Here is an 18,405-nt window from a genome sequence, read left to right as displayed (position 1 = left end):
TTTCACATGTGGTATCTACGTACGCCGTGGACGCCACAGCGAGTTATTACCCTTATTGTTGTACCAATTCAGATTAATATTTATTATAGACGGCATCTTATACCAGTTACAGAAATGTTCTAACGTTATTTTCGTTTTTGGTAGACGTTGTAAAATAATAGATGTTTAAGTAAGCGATGTATTTTAATAGATATATTCAATGTTGTACAACATTAGTTGTAGTAGTCGTTGTAGCTTTGATGTTATACCAAAGTTTTATACTAAGACCTCATAGGTGTTCATAAAACCAGTATTAAAAATAAATTTATTTATTACTCGGCTATGAATAAAATACTAAACACTATTTGTATTCTACGATGATCTTCCAAAACCAAACCACGCTACAGAGTTGTGGTCTACATTAGCTGATCAGGGGCCTATTCAATATGATAATCGAGGACTGAAAATGCTAAACGAAAATCGAAACTTAATGCATGGAAGCTCCTGGGGACTTGGCTAACAATCGCCAATAGGAACGTAAATAATGTATGAAATATTATCGGTTATCCCGATAAATTTTTACTTTTACATTAGAGTTTGTCGATAAACCATTATCTTTTTGGCCAATCGGACAGATTCATGTGGTTGTAATGTGTTATGTCTTATTCATAGTCGGGTACCTAAGTGCAAAACCTCTACCAGATAAAAGAGCTTGTGAATTCGTCGTGTTCTCTGTGTGCCATGTATAAAGAAGTTGAAACAAACTAGGTTGCATTCTGCTGTACTTAAAACCTTTTCAGGATTTCTCAAAAAGGGCACCTTTATTTATAACATTTTGAGATGTCGTGGAACGGATTTTGAGACGTTTAGGGTCATTCCCTTTTTATCTATTGAAGCAAATTAAATTAAACTAGCATCGGGTCAGGTAGGGTAAGATCGGTAGTGTATTATTTAGGCTGGGGTAAGAACAACATTACGTACCAGGGATCCAAGTTTTCCCACAACCAGTCTTACCCTTGCTGACATCCTGTACTGTAACATTTCAGGTATCACTCTTTGATAGATGAAATTAAGACATATGAATAATATTTACACTGTTTAGATCACTTATACTTACGGCAGGATTTTGTAGATTTATTTATTGTACGTTTTCCAGAACTTTACCTTAGTACCTATCTATTTTTGTATGCGTGTACAACAAATACTTGAAGTAGTGTATTAACTTGATATAATATGATTTATAAAAGACAATATTTTGTGCCATAACTGTATTTGTATTTGATATTCTTTAGAGTTTAAAAAGACTCGACGCATTCCAATTAATCTCACTATACATGTAATATTTATTTATTTGATAAGTCGTATGGGGAAGAAGGGCATTCTCCAGAAATGGGGTTTCAATAATGGGGTTTGCCTTGCCCTTTGACCTTAAATACACTGTTGGAAATTTTTATCTGTTATTTTTGACTTGAAGTCATTTAATAAGATCATTTATAATGATTACAAATTGTTTTAATAATTTATTAAGATATAACATATAACATACTTCAAACCGTAATGAGTGGCGGAAAAAAGGGGAGGCCTTTGCCCAGCAGTGGGACACAAGATAGGCTATTTAAAAAAAAAAAATATTAAGAACTCTCAAATTGTATTAATTGTTATCAGCTTTCAAAGAACTTAATCTTAGCACCTAAAATGTAATATAATATTTTCGCTCAGCGATTTCTGAGAGTTGACGTTTTAGTATACTTACCTAAAATACTCATTTTTCTATATATTTTATGTTAAATTATAAACAACAATAACATTAATGTTTGACTTTTTTTACAGTACGCCAAAATTCAAACTGTTTTGAAGTAGGTACCTTTACCACGAGCTTGACACTGACATACCTATTCGAAAATCGTAACTTACTTTCTATGCATCTCGCTTATACTGGAATATTAGTGCGAGCGAGATGTATAGATAGTAAGTTAGGCAGATGTCACTAAATATGTCCATGTCACGTCAGTGCCAAGCTCGTGGTAGCCATATAGGTGAAGCAAATAAGAAATTTTCTTCCTATTTATTGTATTAATAGTCTCTCCGAAGACATTATATTGATATATATACTTGGTCTATTCTTGGAGGTCTCGAGGCTATTTAGAATTAGGTTTTAACCTTTTGAACGCTTTATGTCATAAACAAAAACGTCACTTACACGCCAAGGTCACGGGCGCAAGCGAGCTAATGTAAACCTTATTTGAAAGTGTGAAGGTTATTTTGACAGCGTACGTCATGACACCAATAGTTGGCGCTGTGGGCACGACTAGTTACGACGCCTTTAGGTGTTCTTGGCTTTCAAAAGGTTATTAGACTGGGGCACAAGCTGCTTTATTTTAAAATCGCCTGAGACCCCGACTCTTGTTATATTAAATACCGTTCGAAGATATATGTATTATAATCAATGTTTAAGGGCTATTGTATTGATTAGTAGTTCTAGTCCGCACTTGTTATAATAATGTTAGTTGTTTTCTCGAATATTACAATATTTTGTAACTTATATTTATTTAGTTTTACTCCGAAATTTGAACCAAAAGACGACCAAATAAGTAACTTTTTGGCCTAATTTGAATTCCGTTTCAAATGTAGTAATACTGTTAAGTATAAAGAGTTTGTATTTGGGTAGCTAATCATGATATTTTGGTCGGTATTGAGACCGTATAGATTATTGTCTAGGTAAGTTAAGTAGATCTGTATGTGATCTAGCTCTCGTTTATAGACACGGCCATAGTTGGATATTTATTTTAATAAATACTTATTGTGTATAATGTTTTTTATTTATCTGTACTGTCCACAACTATTCATTGACTTCTGTTTTACGAGAATATTCCTTATACCTATTAAGTGTATACATTGTATTAGGTAAGGGTTATTGAGTTATTATTACTATACATACCTAATAATGAAATTGTTGCAATCGCCACCTCGCGACTAAAACGTCTTAAGCGCTGTGAAATTTATGGCGCACCAAACGAAACAAAAGAAATCAGGGCGGCTGCTACCGGGAAAATCGAAATTCGTCAATTGCGGGCATTTTTCTCTGTCACTCTAATTACGTCTTAGTGAGAGTAAAAGAGAAAGATCCCCGCAATTTGCGAATTTCGGTTTTCGCGGTAGGCCCCCAGTACTGAGTGTTCCGTTACTCAATGCTAGATGTCGACTGATATATTCAGTCGACATCTAGCATTGAGCATCAAGCATTTTGGTACCAAAACTGATGTATGGAGTGAGCACTCTATTACTTCTTATTTCTCTATGTTTTGTACACAGATATTTGTTCCTGAGTGTTCTAGAAGCCATAGTACAAGCTTTGCTTAGTTTGGGGCTAGGTCAAATATTCATTTGGAACAATTAGACTGTGACAGATACATCACAATGCGAACTGTAGAGATAAAGTATATCACTATTTGGAAGGTAATTCCAAATAGATATACATCCGCTACTACTTGACGCTGCTTGTGCTATAATTACTTAGTCAATAGTACATTGTGCAACGACGGGGGTAAGTGACATTTTGGATACGAGGGTGGTAATTCCGAAGAATCCGAAAAGATCCGAGTTTGCAATATTCTTACCCCCTGAGTTACACACGATGTTTTTCATCACACTTGCGAAAAAAAAACTAAATTTTAAGTGTAATGATTCTTAAACACGGTGACATATCAAATATTCATCCGTATACAAAATGAATTGGTGCATCGAATGCACAGACCTATTCGGCATTCAGCTACGATTGAAAATTATGTAAAAATATTTTAAACGGCTGTTAAATTATGCAAATTGAATAACTTTAAATAAAAATATTAAATTATAAACCTCAGTATTTTAAAAGTAAAACTTATTTATGCTACTTGGTTTCTATGAATAAGGACATAATTTATGACGAAAATATTGCTTAAAACCTTACTTTTTAATCGCCAAACGTGAAATATTTATCGATTTTTACGAAATAAAAAACCGTTCAAGCGCGACTTCGTTTTACTCGCACACCGAGGGTTCCGTACAAACTTTGAATTATCTCGTCGTGGTTAAAGTCTTTTGATCAGAAGTACCTATACTATAATAAGTATATTTGTGTATAGCGCCATCTATCGGTACGTATGTTGGTTTTTCGCCGATAATTCTCTATCATGTAAACCGATTTCAAAAATTTGAAAAAAGGTGTCTTTAATGTAATCTTATAGAAATTTCTAGTGTAATAAACACACGTTAAGTAAGTTAAATTACAAACTAAATACGGAAATGTTTTATTGTTAAATAAAAAAAGTTATTAAGAGAGAGAGAGGATGATTATCCTTTTCCTGTCCATATTTTTTTTTCCCACTACAAAATAATAGTAAGAAATTGTTTTGGAATGGTCAATTTGAGCTCTTTCAAATGCTACCCCTCTTTGAAAATTTTCTTCGCCTTCATATTGGGCATTTCCGATACTTATTAAAATAATAATAATAATAATACTTTAAATTTAGCGTTGTTCATAACTTTTCCAAATTTCAAATCGATGGCTCAAGTGGTCCTCGAGATATTTAGCGATGTGACCGAGAGACTGACGGACGGACGGACAGACTAGCACCATAAGGGTTCCTTTTGTACCTTTGTGGTACGGAACCCTACAAAATCTATATGTATGCTCATATATATGCCTATAAGATTTGAAGAAGTCCATCATGGATCCCATCATCAGAACTTAATTTTTACAAAGATGAGACCAATCTGAGAATATATAATTCTGAACAAAAAAATTTATTGGTTTAGAAATTACGGTGTTGTGCGGTAAGAAAGTAATAAGTTTTTGGCAAAAAAATATTTTTGGTAGCCTACAAGCTTTTATCGCTGACTGTACTTTTCTTTCTACAGGCAACTAATACTCATCGAGACAATTCTGAAAACCCCAATACAATTAGGTTGCGTTGTTTTATCACAGAGTTCCTATGGCTACCTCTTGTCTCCATCATCAAATCAGCACGATCATAGCACGATGGTACCATAATATTGCAGTGTCACCTGACTAACATCATAGAGAAATAAGAAGTAATAAAGTGCTAACTTCACACATCAGTTTTGGTACCAAAATTCGCCGTCGACATCTAGCAGTAGTAGTAGTAAGCGTAGGAGTTGAAAACAGAGTTCCGGTTTCTCTGGTTATAATATTAGCGGAAAATCGTTGAGAATTAGACTTTTTGTTTGCCGCGACATCTATTTTCGAGTAGCAGTACTGAGTGTTCCGTTACTCGATGCTAGATGTCGACTGCGAATATATGGAGTAAGCACTGTATTACTTCTTATTTCTCTACGGTGATGAACGATTTGACCCATACAAACATACATAGGTACATTGTAAGTTAAATATGTATAAGCTTGTATAAATCATACAACCGAATTGAGACCTTTGGTATATTGAAGGCGGTTAAAATATCAGAAATTAAAATAACGATTTAATTCTTAATAATATTTATTTAACAAGATCACTTATCCTATGGTAATTAGGTACTTAGAATTATGGATTTTGGTACAAAACTCATGATTCCGTCGTCACTATCAGAGGTCACAGCCAACGTAGGTACGCGTTAATAAAAATATAATAAATCAAACATGCAAAATAACAGTTACTTATTTAATATTAACATATTCCCTGTGTGCTGACAGTGAATTAACTGATCAATAATAAACCGTATCTTGTTATAATAAGGTCAATGGGATACCTACATGAAATATATTTTATTATGTTTGTTCATACACGTTCAACAACACTAAAGAAATTTTAATACTAACTTCCGTGAGATACAGACACATTAAATAAGTTACAACGGGTCACTCACGTATTTTTAGTCGAAAACTCTCGACACGTTTCACTCCGTTCCGAGGAGTATCGTCAGGAGCTTGCGTTGACGGACCGGCGCAGACTGCGGGCCGCAGCCCTCCGCGCCCGATGACTCGGCACGGGCGCCGGTGGCCGGGGGCTCTGCGGTGACGGAACACGTATTGGATTCGGATTCGACTTACTATATACGTTTCCATAAGTTTAACCGCCGAGTCATCGGGCGCGGAGGGCTGCGGCCCGCAGTCTGCGCCGGTCCGTCGACGCAAGCTCCTGACGACACTTCTCGGAATGGAGTGAAACATGTCGAGCGTTTTCGACTAAAAATACGTGAGTGACCCGTTGTAACATAAATATAAATAATAACACTAAAGTACCTAATGCAAAAATCCGCATATTTTGTTAGATTTTTGTAATGATGTTAGCGTTTAAAAATACAAGTAAGACCAGTAAATATATACTTAAACGTATTTTTTACAATTAAATAACAAAAAGCTGATGATCTTTTCCATACAATGACGCAACAGGCCGCGCGCTTTTTGTATGGGTCGGTTTTTGCCAGGTTGGTATTGGTATTTGCTGGGGTAGCTGTGGTACAATTAGATACAGATTTATTAGAAATCAGTTAAGTCAGTTGAGAAGTAGTTAACTATTGTTGTTGTTACAGTGGACTTCACAAACATCTTTACAAGCCAACGACCATAAATATATTTACACACCTCTGATAATAAGGTCGTGTAAATATATTTCTGGAATTTTGGCGTGTAAAGATGTTTGTGAACTCAACCGTATAGTCACCAGCAATAATTTTGTACACGACGAAAGCCGCAACAATATCTGACACGATCTTATTTGTAGCACTATTTTATTTATTTTGTAGAACGCGTCACATATTTTTTACGGCTTTCCTTGTGTAACATTATTGCAGGTGACTGTACACAGAGGAATAGTAAAAATTAGAATTATGATTTCACATCTGACCTACACTTCTTCACTTCCTACACACTTTCACTTCTTGACTTCTGTCAGTCAGTCTTTTAATAAATATAGGACTTAAATGTATTTGTGATGACTGCTCAAATAGGTATATTTTAATTTATTTATTTAATGTTTTTTTTTCGTTGATCCGATTCGAACTTTATTCTTTTAAAGAACCATATAATATTAAATAGTATTCTAGAATACAGAAATTTTATTTTGATTTTACTGAGATATCGCTAAAATACGTATATATACAAAAAAACCTAAGATATAAATGTAGCTGCTTAAAATATAAATTAATAATCTTAAATTGGAATGTTTGAAGCCATCCATGACCTGTGAGTATTCTTTCCGCCCTCACTAAAATTACGCCTATCTAATTAAGCTTTATAATGCACATTTAGAATATTTTATATAAAAAAAACAATCCTTAACCTTTTCGCCGCCATTGACTTCATATAAAGTCAGTACATTTTGTGCCCCACACGCCACGACTTCATATCAAGTCAATCAATCAATTTTTCGTGTTATGGTCATATCAAGTCGGTCAGGTTTGTTTACGTGGAATTTTTGACGTGGCGTTGATGACACTTTATTACTTCATTGACGTGGCGGCAAAAAGGTTAAATTTTATAACATTTATGCTGGATGCTGTTTCTCAATATTAACATTATTTTTAGGTAAAGTTGCGTCGTTTTTATTAGGCATTATCTGCGTATAGAACTAAGTAGTACCATATAGTTTGATATCTGAGCCACTTTGTACCTATCTCTTGAAGGATCTCACATTATTATTGTCATTGTGGCTTAGATTCAAATTGGTCGACTCCAAAGAATTTGCATTCAAATTTTGAGTTAATTTTCGGTTGAATATGTATAATTATATTTTTTGAAGTATTTCAAGGGACAAGCTTATTCAGATTTTAATAACAAGCCACTAATTATATCTAGACAAGGCTCGGAAACCGGTTCAATTTCCAAACGGTTATCATGTATTTAGCGAAAGACTTTTAATTTTGGTTTCGTTCGTAAAACCGATATTTTTAAAGTGGTTTGTTAGTAGAACATTTCCATAATGTTCTTGTCAGATGAACCGGTTTAGAACATGATTATAACAATAAAGACCGGTTTCTTCCTATGTCGTGTCGGTATCTTTGTAAACGCGGCACACCACCAGGCTGGCCGGCCCACTGTGGATTGGATTGAATTTGTGAAAATCATTTTTCTAAAAATGCTATTCAATGGAAAATTGTGTGAGGAACAATAAATATAGTATACATTTTTACTAAATAAGGCATATTAAAAGCAGAAAAAAATTATGTAAAATTTCAAAAAAGCTGCGTATCATTTCATATTCTATAAAAGTAGGAAAATAAAATCCCGAAAAGTAGAAAACGGGTTCGCTAATTGTTTCCGAGTAACAAGATACCTATTTTGGGTCCCATAAAAAATACTTTATCTTTTCTGCTTTCAATATGCCCTATTTTGAAAAATTGTATACCACATTTATTGTTCTTTACACAATTCTTCATCGAATAGATTTTTTTTTCGGTCAGTCCAGCCCACAGTGCGACCGACTCTTCGCTCGTCGAAAAAACCAAACCGGTTTAGGTTACAATAAAGTTCTTAAAACGTTTACGTTCTTATGAAAGTTCGGAGTAAAACTCAAATGAACCGGTATTTACCGCTATTTTTAAATTTGTGCCTTCAGATATCTGCCAATGTCAAAAGTGACGTTTCTTCAAACAAAGACGCCTGTGAGTTGTAAGACTCGTAAAGTCTTTCATTAACTTCATTGGCTATTTATATAAAATAGGTTCTCCCTCCAAAAGTCGCCACTGTTTTTGTTGGGCTTTTGTGATTTAAGTTAGGTATTTTATTGGAAGAAGGTCACACCATCAAGTGAAGGTTTGTAAGTAAATAGAAATTTACAAACAGTAGTAACTACTTATGGATAATGCCGTCATATATCATAAGATAACTATTCAGCTTTTTGTGATTCCTTATTAACATCAAACATTAATAAAAACTGGAAGTTTCTTAAATTTATAAACGTACGTTATTTACACTCTTATTCAAAAAGTTCTATAAATTAGAAAAAAAAGGGTTTTTCTATACTGTACAAACATTACATACGCTTCAACAAGGAATGTACCTGAACTACACTCGTTTCATCAGTCATTCAATTCAATCATCAAACTGCTCTTTAAAAACAATATTGATAAGTTCACATTACCAAACAACCCCTTTGCTTAACAAACGAGAGAAGAACAATTTTCAGTAAGAATTATTCTCGTTCTGTGAAATTCTATTTCTTGGAGCGTGTTCACATTGTCCATCCCATATCCAGAGTAAGATCCTACATCTACAATGTCGGGGCGCCGCGCCCCCTTCAGCGTACCGTTCACCTGCGAGAACAGTCCTTAGAGAGTGCTCGTGGCATGAAGCCCGCCTTTTTAATAATGATTTCTTAAATAAATTGATAAATATAGAACACATTTTACTTCCATCCGATATGCGGTATCAGATCGGGCAATGACAACGCTTTTAGACGTAGAAAAAGAAGTATGATTACAAGATTTCTTAACAGATCAATTGAAAGTTATAACAAATGATTCTTGCTGAATCAACCAACAGCATAGGACTCAACTCCTTTGAGTCCTCTGCTGTAAGACTCGACTCAGTTTTTCAGACTCTAGTCATTAAGTCGAAACTTGAGTCCGTATCGAGACCTGCTGAGTCTTTTGTAAAGACTCGAGCCCTTTAAAGAGAACTCTCAAATTATGTACAAATATTTTCTAAGATCCATTGTCTCCACATTAAATACTTTGCACTGCTTATCCTGTGCCATATTTATGTTTTGTGTTTTGTACAATAAAGAGGTTATGCACAAATCATTATATAAAAAAAATTACTTTCCTTTTTGTTACTCGTAGGCAAAACATATAAAAATTTTGATGAAATCTTTATAGGAGGAGTAGAGTCCTTTTGAGTTCCACTTAAAAAACTCAATAATGAACTCGACTCGCGACTTAAAAGACTTGAAAGTTTTTAAAGCGCAAAGTCGCTTCAAAACGAGCCCAAATTTAGACTTAAATTAAGACTTGAGTCAAGTCTAACCGAAAGGTATGAAAGTTTAACTTTTATTTTAACTTATTATCTTCAGGAACTACAGGTCATGCAAATTTCTTATATATTGGTTCATTCCTAGTGAGGTTCTAGTCCTTGACATGCTAATGCCCAATAGATGACACCCTTGCTGTCACCTCTATTGACAATGTTAAGTTTAAAGATGGCATGTCCCGGGACAGTGACGAGCACATTGTGAGAATTTTTTACAAATTTGTACCTCATGTCACCTGTTTTATTGACAGGGCTCAAGAGATAAATCTCGCATTAGTTTTGCCTCAGGGACAGAAAAGCAAGCTATCACCACTATATACACCGTGGGCTCGAATAACCCGACAGATTTTAAATGTGTATTCTTGACCGCATTTAGAGACTAAACTGTCATAAAAAAGTTTTCAGAAATCGGTCTTGTTTTAGAGATAATGACAATTCTTGTGAAAAAGTTTTAAAGGAAACTTGCAAAATAAATCTGTAAATAAAAAAAAGCATTACTTATTCGTTGTAATGTTTTTTCCACCAAGATGTAAAAGGAAATAACGTATCGTGTGCAGAAAATACAAACAGACACACATAAACATTTTTTTTGCCAAATATGACCAAAACTCATATACCATGTTTTGCTCCTTATGACCTCAGGCGTGGTTAAAATTTGTCGGGTTATGCGAGCCCACGGTACGTATACGTTCAAAGGAGAAGGCTCGACAATCTCTAAAACCCTCAGTATAATTCACACAATATTCTTTGAGTGGGTGAACCACTGAACATAATATAGAATACCTAAGCAATTTTAAAGCATTACTTCAGAAGAGTGTATCGGTAAGGACTGTACTTGAATGCAATTGAACTAAAAGGCCAAATCTGAATAATGGCCCAACGTACATTAAAGACGTACATGAGAGTTTTCCTTATTTCGTGTATATGGAGATCGCACCGAACCTCTGAAATGTGACTACATATAAGCTGGAATGTTCTCATTTAAATCGGTGTGTAAACCAAAACTAGCGACAGTATTCAACCGATTATAGATACCAATGTTTTGGTAGACTAGCTACAGAATCAAATACCTACATGACGATACAACCTCCGGTTCATCTGATTCTCCAGTATCATCACAACCCACATGCTTAGAGCAGCATTATAGCATTATCAATTTTCATGATCGCTGTTAATCTTCGATGTTAATAGTTGTATCCTTTTTATGGCAGATGCCTACTGAGACGCACGCCATAAATATAACATAAATCATTGAGTGATTATTACTATACAGAAACCATACATAGTTTGTTGTCGGCCGACAACAACTAATAGCGCAAAATACTGGTTCTATAAGTAGTAATAATAGTTCAATGACACAAATCGATTTTTTCGTAAGTAAATATCCTAGTGCGTCGGTTTATCAAGATACAAAGTCCAAACATCTCACAAGCGTAGCTTTGACGCGTACGCTATGCCCTTTCCGGCTTAAGCATACACAGACAGAACATGAATGATCTAAACGATGCCATTGTCGACGTATTTGTTATTGTTGTTGTGGTGTTTGTGTCCGTTGTGCGTGACGTAGGAGTCCCGGCGCCCGTGCAGGGAGTGCCGGGCGCGCGCGAGCGCCGACGCAGATATCTCCATGGAGTCTCCGAAGGGAAGCCGCGAGCCGCGCCGCGCGCTGCTGCCGCGACACCGTGTGTGCTGAAAACAGAAAATACCAAGTTATAGAAGCAAATAAATATTATGGGACAATCTTAAGACACAAATCGATCTAGTTCTACAGTAAGCTCAAAAAGCCTTGCGTTATGGGTGCTAAACGACGATATATATAATAGACTAAAATATATTGAAAACGTCCATAACTCAGGAATCAGGAACAAATATCCGTGATTACCTTACCAGAATTCGAACCCGGTACTTCTTGCTTCGTAGTAATTAGTAAAATTTTAAGCGGGATATTATGTCAAGTCGCTGTAAGTATGATTAGTATTATTTTTAACTTAATACCTATAGGATATCCCAAAAACATGACATGACGTTGTCTAAATTGTAATGCAAAAACGATCAATCTATTGTAAAACTTTTTTGTATTTATGCAACATTTTTAGAACTATAAAGTGACAATGAGGCTTGGACTAGAAAACGTGGGATAGATGTAACTTATCTGACACCATATAGCTACCAAAGAAAAACTGACTACCGTGATGACCCCATCACGGTAGTCAGTTTTTCTTTGGTCTAGGGGTTCATGGCGTCAGTCGCGACAGCTGAAGGCACCGGTTCGAATCCGGCCTCTGCCACTGGAGAGCTTAGTCACTTTTTCTATTAAAATCAACATAAATCAAAATATTTGATAATACTTATTTTATTTTTTTATTATTTATTTAAACTTTATTGCACACATAAAGAAAAATGTACAAATGGCGAACTTAATGCCAAAAGGCATTCTCTACCAGTCAACCATTGGGTCAAACAGAGTACTTATTTGTTCCGTTAAAAGTTAAGAAAGATTCTTACTGGCCCAGACCGCCACGACCACCGGTTGCGATTGAAGATGCCGTACACGATGGGGTTCGCGCACGAGTTGGTACACGAGAACAGCCACATGGCCTTCTGGAACGCCGGATCCAACCCTTTCACGAATTCCTTGTCCACCCAATACCTGGAAAGAAACCTGGAAAAGTTAAATTTTGGTTTGAAAAGTGACAACTCAACAGGTATCAGAGTAACTATGGATATCGTATTAAAAATAAAAAATCAACAGATAAAAGAAGGCTTTGGCGATATTTATTTAAATTTGGGATCTCAGTCGTGATCGTGTGGCTTAGGGATAATGGCGTCGGCAATGAATGCTGAAAACGCTGGATTCATGCCAGCCTCGGCTATTTTTTATTTTTCACTAACATAATGTTTCAATTACTGAGCTTCTTTTCAACCTTAGGCCTCATTTAGAGTATTTAGATTTTAGACGTATATCAAGACCTTGCATGCCATTTCCGTTACAATATGGTTTTGGTTTTGTACTGTGTAGTTACCAATATATCGAATATTGCATGCCAGTTCTCGTGCCGTGTACATTTTAGCGTAAACTCGCCAATGCAGTATGTTTCCGAATGCTTCTCACCTCTGGAAAAGCCGATTTCTTCTTAAGATTTGCTTTCCTCTAAATGATATTGCAAATTCCGAGATACTTATTGATATGTCTCGAAATATGAAGAGAGGCAAATGAAACGAATGAAATCACACACAAACAAAACCACACACACTAAGCCTGTTGTTCTGTATGTGTGACAGCTCTCCATTATGGCTCCTCTACACGATGGACCATCATAGTGGCCCACTAAGCTGGGCCAGCGTATAGAGAGGGTAGTGGTGTCGGATGGCTTATGGCGCGCGGGATGGCGGTGGGATGGCCGCGGTGTCGGTTTTTCGTCCGCACATTTTGATTGCAGTGGACCAGCGATGGCTGTCCGCATCTACACGTGGCCCATCCTTCAGTGCGTGCTCGAACGCGGTCGAGTGAGGACGTTCGTGTTGTGTATTATTTTGATTAAAAATGACGAGTATGTGGCCGCATCACGAAAGAATAAAGTTTTTAGAGTTATATCGGGGAGAAAGCGTAACATGGAACCCCAAACATAAAGACCAAAACTATAGAAATAAGGTAGCAGGATATTAAAAAAACAAGTTTTTATAACAAATAGTGCACGAATTAATTAGAGGATTAGGAAAATTACTTATACATTACGCAGACATCTGTATATACAGTACATTCACAATTTAAATAAATAAATATACCAATAATAAAAGAAATTAATATTAGATACCTACATATCTAAATATACATACATAAATTATATATATGAGGGGTATAGAATCAAAGTCAGCTAAAACCATATCAAATCAAACTATAAGTTATGAATGCCATTGTAATCATCGATCAAATTCGAAGTACAATTCCAAAGTTATTCAGTATCAAGCTCAACGAATTACTAAAAAATCTACTTCAAAATATTGTATTAGTATCAAAGATAGCTATATCCCGTATGGTTGGAAACGAAAACAGCTAAAATCGTGATCAGCCAATCACAGCGTCCTTTTTCTTAAAAATAGCGGTAACTTCAAAATGGCGACTTCTATAGTAAATAGCGTTTGCGTGTCTGCTGTTTTCGTTAAACTTTTATGGCAATTAAGCTGATTTGAAGTTAAAAAATCGTGATAAGTTAAAGTAAAAAATATAATGGAAGTGCCTGATGTGATGGAATCTTCGCAAGGGAAAGGGAGGAAACGCAAGAAAAACCCAGAAAATTGGAAGGCAAACAAAGCCAAAATTGATAGGTAAGTTTCAGACTAGTGATGTACTTACTATGAAATGATGACTCATAATTTCGTTAAAAGTATGACGCGAAACCCTGCTTTCCGTTATAAATAAGAAGTCTGTGATAAAACTACTAATTAGTAAATATAAAAGTTTTAGTCTTTTTTTTTACAGATACTCAGCAAAGTCGTTGCCTGAACCAATTACATGTAATCATGATAGTAAAACATACGCATGTAAAAAATTAAAAGTACGCGATTTGCTAAACTTACATCGTTCGTTTTACGCAAAACCGTTAAAAAATAACCAAGATGCATTAATACTAAAATGTTGTAAGGTAAAAAAAAGCCAGCGAAAGCGACCTACTAAGAATACAAGAAAAAGTAGAGATTTTACTATAAAATATAATATATATGTAAAAAAAGAATTGATTCCAGTTTGCCAGAAACTATTTTTGAGCACGCTTGCTACTTTGGGTTTTTGTTACTTCCCTGACATTCTTCTTCACGCACATCACTAGTCATAGTATGTCATCACTTTATTATTGGGATCAAATACAGCTATATCCATTCGTCTTAGAAACAAAGTCAGCTAAATCCAAAAGTTGGTATCAAAAGCAGCTAAATGAAATAAATTAAATTCAATTAAAAATTAATCGTAACTTTGATCAGTTAGTGTGTAGTTCCTGGAGATATCATTCTTAGCCAGGTTTTTGGAGTTTTCTTCATACAGCGATCCAAAAATAAAAAATAAAAATAAAAGTTTTATTCCTTTCATGAAAAATTTACCAAAATGGATTTAGCTGACTTTGATTCTATACCCCTCATATGCACAATATATACCTACACAGCGCGCAGCGGCACATTAAGGAAGAGACAAGTAATGATTTTTAGTAAGGTTTCAAAGCTTTGAAGAGTTTATTGCACAAATTTAAATTGACTTAGGTGACAACCTGTGTGGCCTAGTGGGTAGTGACCCTGCCTATGAAGCCGATGGTCCCGGGTTCAAATCCTGGTAAGGACATTTATTCGTGTGATGTGCATGGATATTCGTTCCGGAGTCATGGATGTCTTCTATGTATTTAAGTATTTCTATGTATTTAAGTATTTTTTTAGTTCTATGTGTTTAGAGCTCAGCCAGGGGGGGGTGGGGTTAGGGTCGGCAACGCGCATGTAACTCCTCTGGAGTTGCAGGTGTACATAGGCTACGGAGACTGCTTACCATCAGGCAGGCCGTATGCTTGTTTGCCACCGACGTAGTATAAAAAAAATAAAAATGTATATAATATGTATATCGTTGTCTAAGTACCCACAACACAAGCCTTATTGCGCTTTCCGTGGGACTTAGTCAATTTGTGTAATACTGTCCCATAATAAGTAGTTTATTTATTTATTGCGATGGATAGATAACATCCACCATAATCTTCTACGTCATTTCTTTTTAATTACTTTATTATTGTGCAGATTAAGAAAAGGTTGGTACGTGATGTATAAATAAATTGCTGCAGCGGCTAATGCTCCCACGTCCATCTTGGAAGACGAATAGATCGCAACTGAATGTCGCTATCGTGTAGTGGCGTGTCAGCCATCGCATGGCCATCTCGCTGGGCCAGCGCTGGGCCATCGTGAAGAGGAGCCATTATACAATACATATACGAGTCGGGATTCGAACCCATAGGTAACCTTCTGCCGTATTGTATATCTTCCGCCGTATTTAGCTGTTGGGATACATTTTAAAAAGTGCGAGTGAGTTGGAAGCACCTACGTGTTTTATACTTTTTGTGGTGTTTTATTGAATGGCAAGTGCCTAAAATGTCCGGGTAATAATGCACTGTGTGTACTATGAGGCACCAGTGTTAATCTTTCAAAATACTACTAACATGAATCTATATGATTTTTTTGTTGCAAATGTCAGCTAGCTTAGGAGACATCATATAGACTGTGGGTTTGTTTATCACCGTTGCATTAAAAAATCATATATAGTTAATAGGCAGTATTACTGCAATGTTCTGCCGCCAGAGCGCAGCACTAGCACTTTTCATAAACAATAGAGTAACTTATACATACTTTGCCTTCAACTGTTTTTTGACAAGTTTTTACAGATAATAAAATATGCCATTGATGCTTCAAGGCGGTTTGTTTACAAAGGGCCTACCGGGAAACGCGAAAAATCTAAATTTAGTTACCTGCCTCTTCATAGCTCGATTATGCAAGAGTGATAGAGAGGTTAAATAACCAAATTTTGATTTTCTTGCTTCACGGTAGACCCTCAGATTGTGATGGATTGTGGTAGTGGCGCCCCTTACGCAGAGTTTATATGTTGTATTTCTTATTTTATAACGCTTTCATGAACTTAATAGATCAAACGTTTCTGTTGAGCAATTATTTGCTCGTTCAATCTTATGATTGAAATATATTTTATTCAATTCTAGGATTTACGAACGCTTTGGAGTTATTTCAGAGATGTAGGTATTCGTAGTTTAAAATATTTTTCACTTGAATATGTGATATCGGCATAACTGACGGGTATTGGGCTGAAGAAATATTTGAATTTAAATCCTAACGAAATAAGCTGCCACAAACGTGTGGTTAACTAATCATTCGATAAAAAAATGAGACAAAAACAAAATCAAAAACTACATTAAGGGTGCACCATCCCACTAACCCAGGGTTAATCGGTGAAACCTAGAGTTACCATGATTACCAGTACAATTTGACACTGGGTTAACGGTTTAACCGGTTAACCCCGGATTAGTGGGATGGTACAAGTGGCGCTAAGAGTCCGCAGCAAGCTCGGCCGAATTTCACTTTCCCACGTGCAAACGGAGTTTCGTTCTCATTTTAAAACTACGTATTGGATTGTATTGTAACTTTGCACATACGCTTTTATATAGCTCATATATAGCTCCAGCTTATTAAACAAACGAAATAGAGCAGATGCACCCTTGTACCCTTGTTCGAGCTGCTGAGGGGAAAAATAACTTGTGATATTGTCGAGCGTTCTGACGAGCAAAATTTTAAACACTATTGGGACCGTGCGAAGTGCGTGGTGGGGGTAAGTAAAGCGATCCCAGCGCATAAGGTGGTAAAAATTTGAACTAACTGCGGATAGCGTCTTTAACATTTCGTACAATTCTATGGCTCGAAATGAAACTTTGATTTACGATTACTCCTGAAATATTCATTTAAATTGTATGGTGTAAGGGACCATTGTAATCTGTATGAAATGCTTAATATATCTAACGTATTTATTTTGATAATTGTTAATAATGTATCCATGTAAATAGCTTTGCAAATGCCACATATTACGTGATCTTTTTATAGAAGTTAAGAATGGATATAGTAAGTTATCCTTAAAAGATAGACATTTCACAACGCGGACTTTTATGTAGACCTATGAATGAGAAACAACCCTACCATACATTGTGTTGTTATAGCTCAAACGGATTAGGCAGCGTTTTCAATTAAAGCTCTTAGCCAGCGTGATTTTTTCCGACAACATCGTTATATTTCAAACAATTTACACAAAACCTTAACAAGTTATATACTTAATTCTTCCTCAAGAATCACTCTATTGATATTTGAAAGTCGTATGAAAATCCGTTCAGTAGTTTTTAGTTTTGGAGTAGTTTTATAAGATGTATTGAATTGACGATTTCCTCTAGAATTGCGGACACTAGGTTGCGTGACACTTGACAGTCGTGCACGCTCCCAATAGTATATTTTCAGAGTAATCGAGATAAAAGTTAAAAACCCGCGCGTTGGCCAAATCTTTCGCGCGGCGCGCAATATCTTTTGTTTCCTCCTAATTTCCTGGCTAAGCAATTGCCGAGGTACTGCTGCTCTAGGCCCTTTCTATGTAAAAATCATAGTTTAATTGTAGACTATGGTTAAATAGAAACATACCTAATTATGTTCCTTACGAGCCGTCTAGAGTTAAACCCCCTTTTCGCTAGTGGCTATGTGAGTTGTAGACCTTGCGAAATCCCAAGCATTTAGAAAAAAAAACCACAAAATTAATTGACAAAAAAACTGTAAAATTGAAAACTGTAGAATCTGCTCACAAATTCTCACGAGGCTCGGTTGACAAATGCAATCGAAAATATGTTTAACCTAACTGAAACGGAGATGGTTTGCTTGCAATTTGTGCGCGCTCGG

At 35.7% G+C, this 18,405-nt stretch overlaps 1 protein-coding gene across 2 annotated transcripts in view; it reads right to left on the bottom strand.

Moving 5' to 3' along the window:
• Positions 1-5,455: 5,455 nt before the first annotated feature.
• The window catches only part of LOC133527842 (adipokinetic hormone/corazonin-related peptide receptor variant I), a 228,414-nt gene continuing 215,464 nt past the window's right edge, over positions 5,456-18,405 (bottom strand). Inside the window, exons 8-9 of one of the 2 annotated variants that reach the window (XM_061865033.1) lie at positions 12,448-12,604; positions 5,456-11,631 (exon numbers count right to left, since the gene is read on the bottom strand). In XM_061865033.1, the coding sequence (XP_061721017.1) occupies positions 11,440-11,631; positions 12,448-12,604 (349 nt within the window). In that variant the 3' untranslated portion in view covers positions 5,456-11,439. The remainder of the gene's footprint in view (positions 11,632-12,447; positions 12,605-18,405) is intronic. The other variant, XM_061865034.1, reaches the window with a different exon arrangement.

This window comes from Cydia pomonella, chromosome 18, assembly GCF_033807575.1.
Source record: "Cydia pomonella isolate Wapato2018A chromosome 18, ilCydPomo1, whole genome shotgun sequence".
Taxonomy (NCBI): domain Eukaryota; kingdom Metazoa; phylum Arthropoda; class Insecta; order Lepidoptera; family Tortricidae; genus Cydia; species Cydia pomonella.
This window is presented reverse-complemented; position numbering and strand designations above follow the sequence as displayed.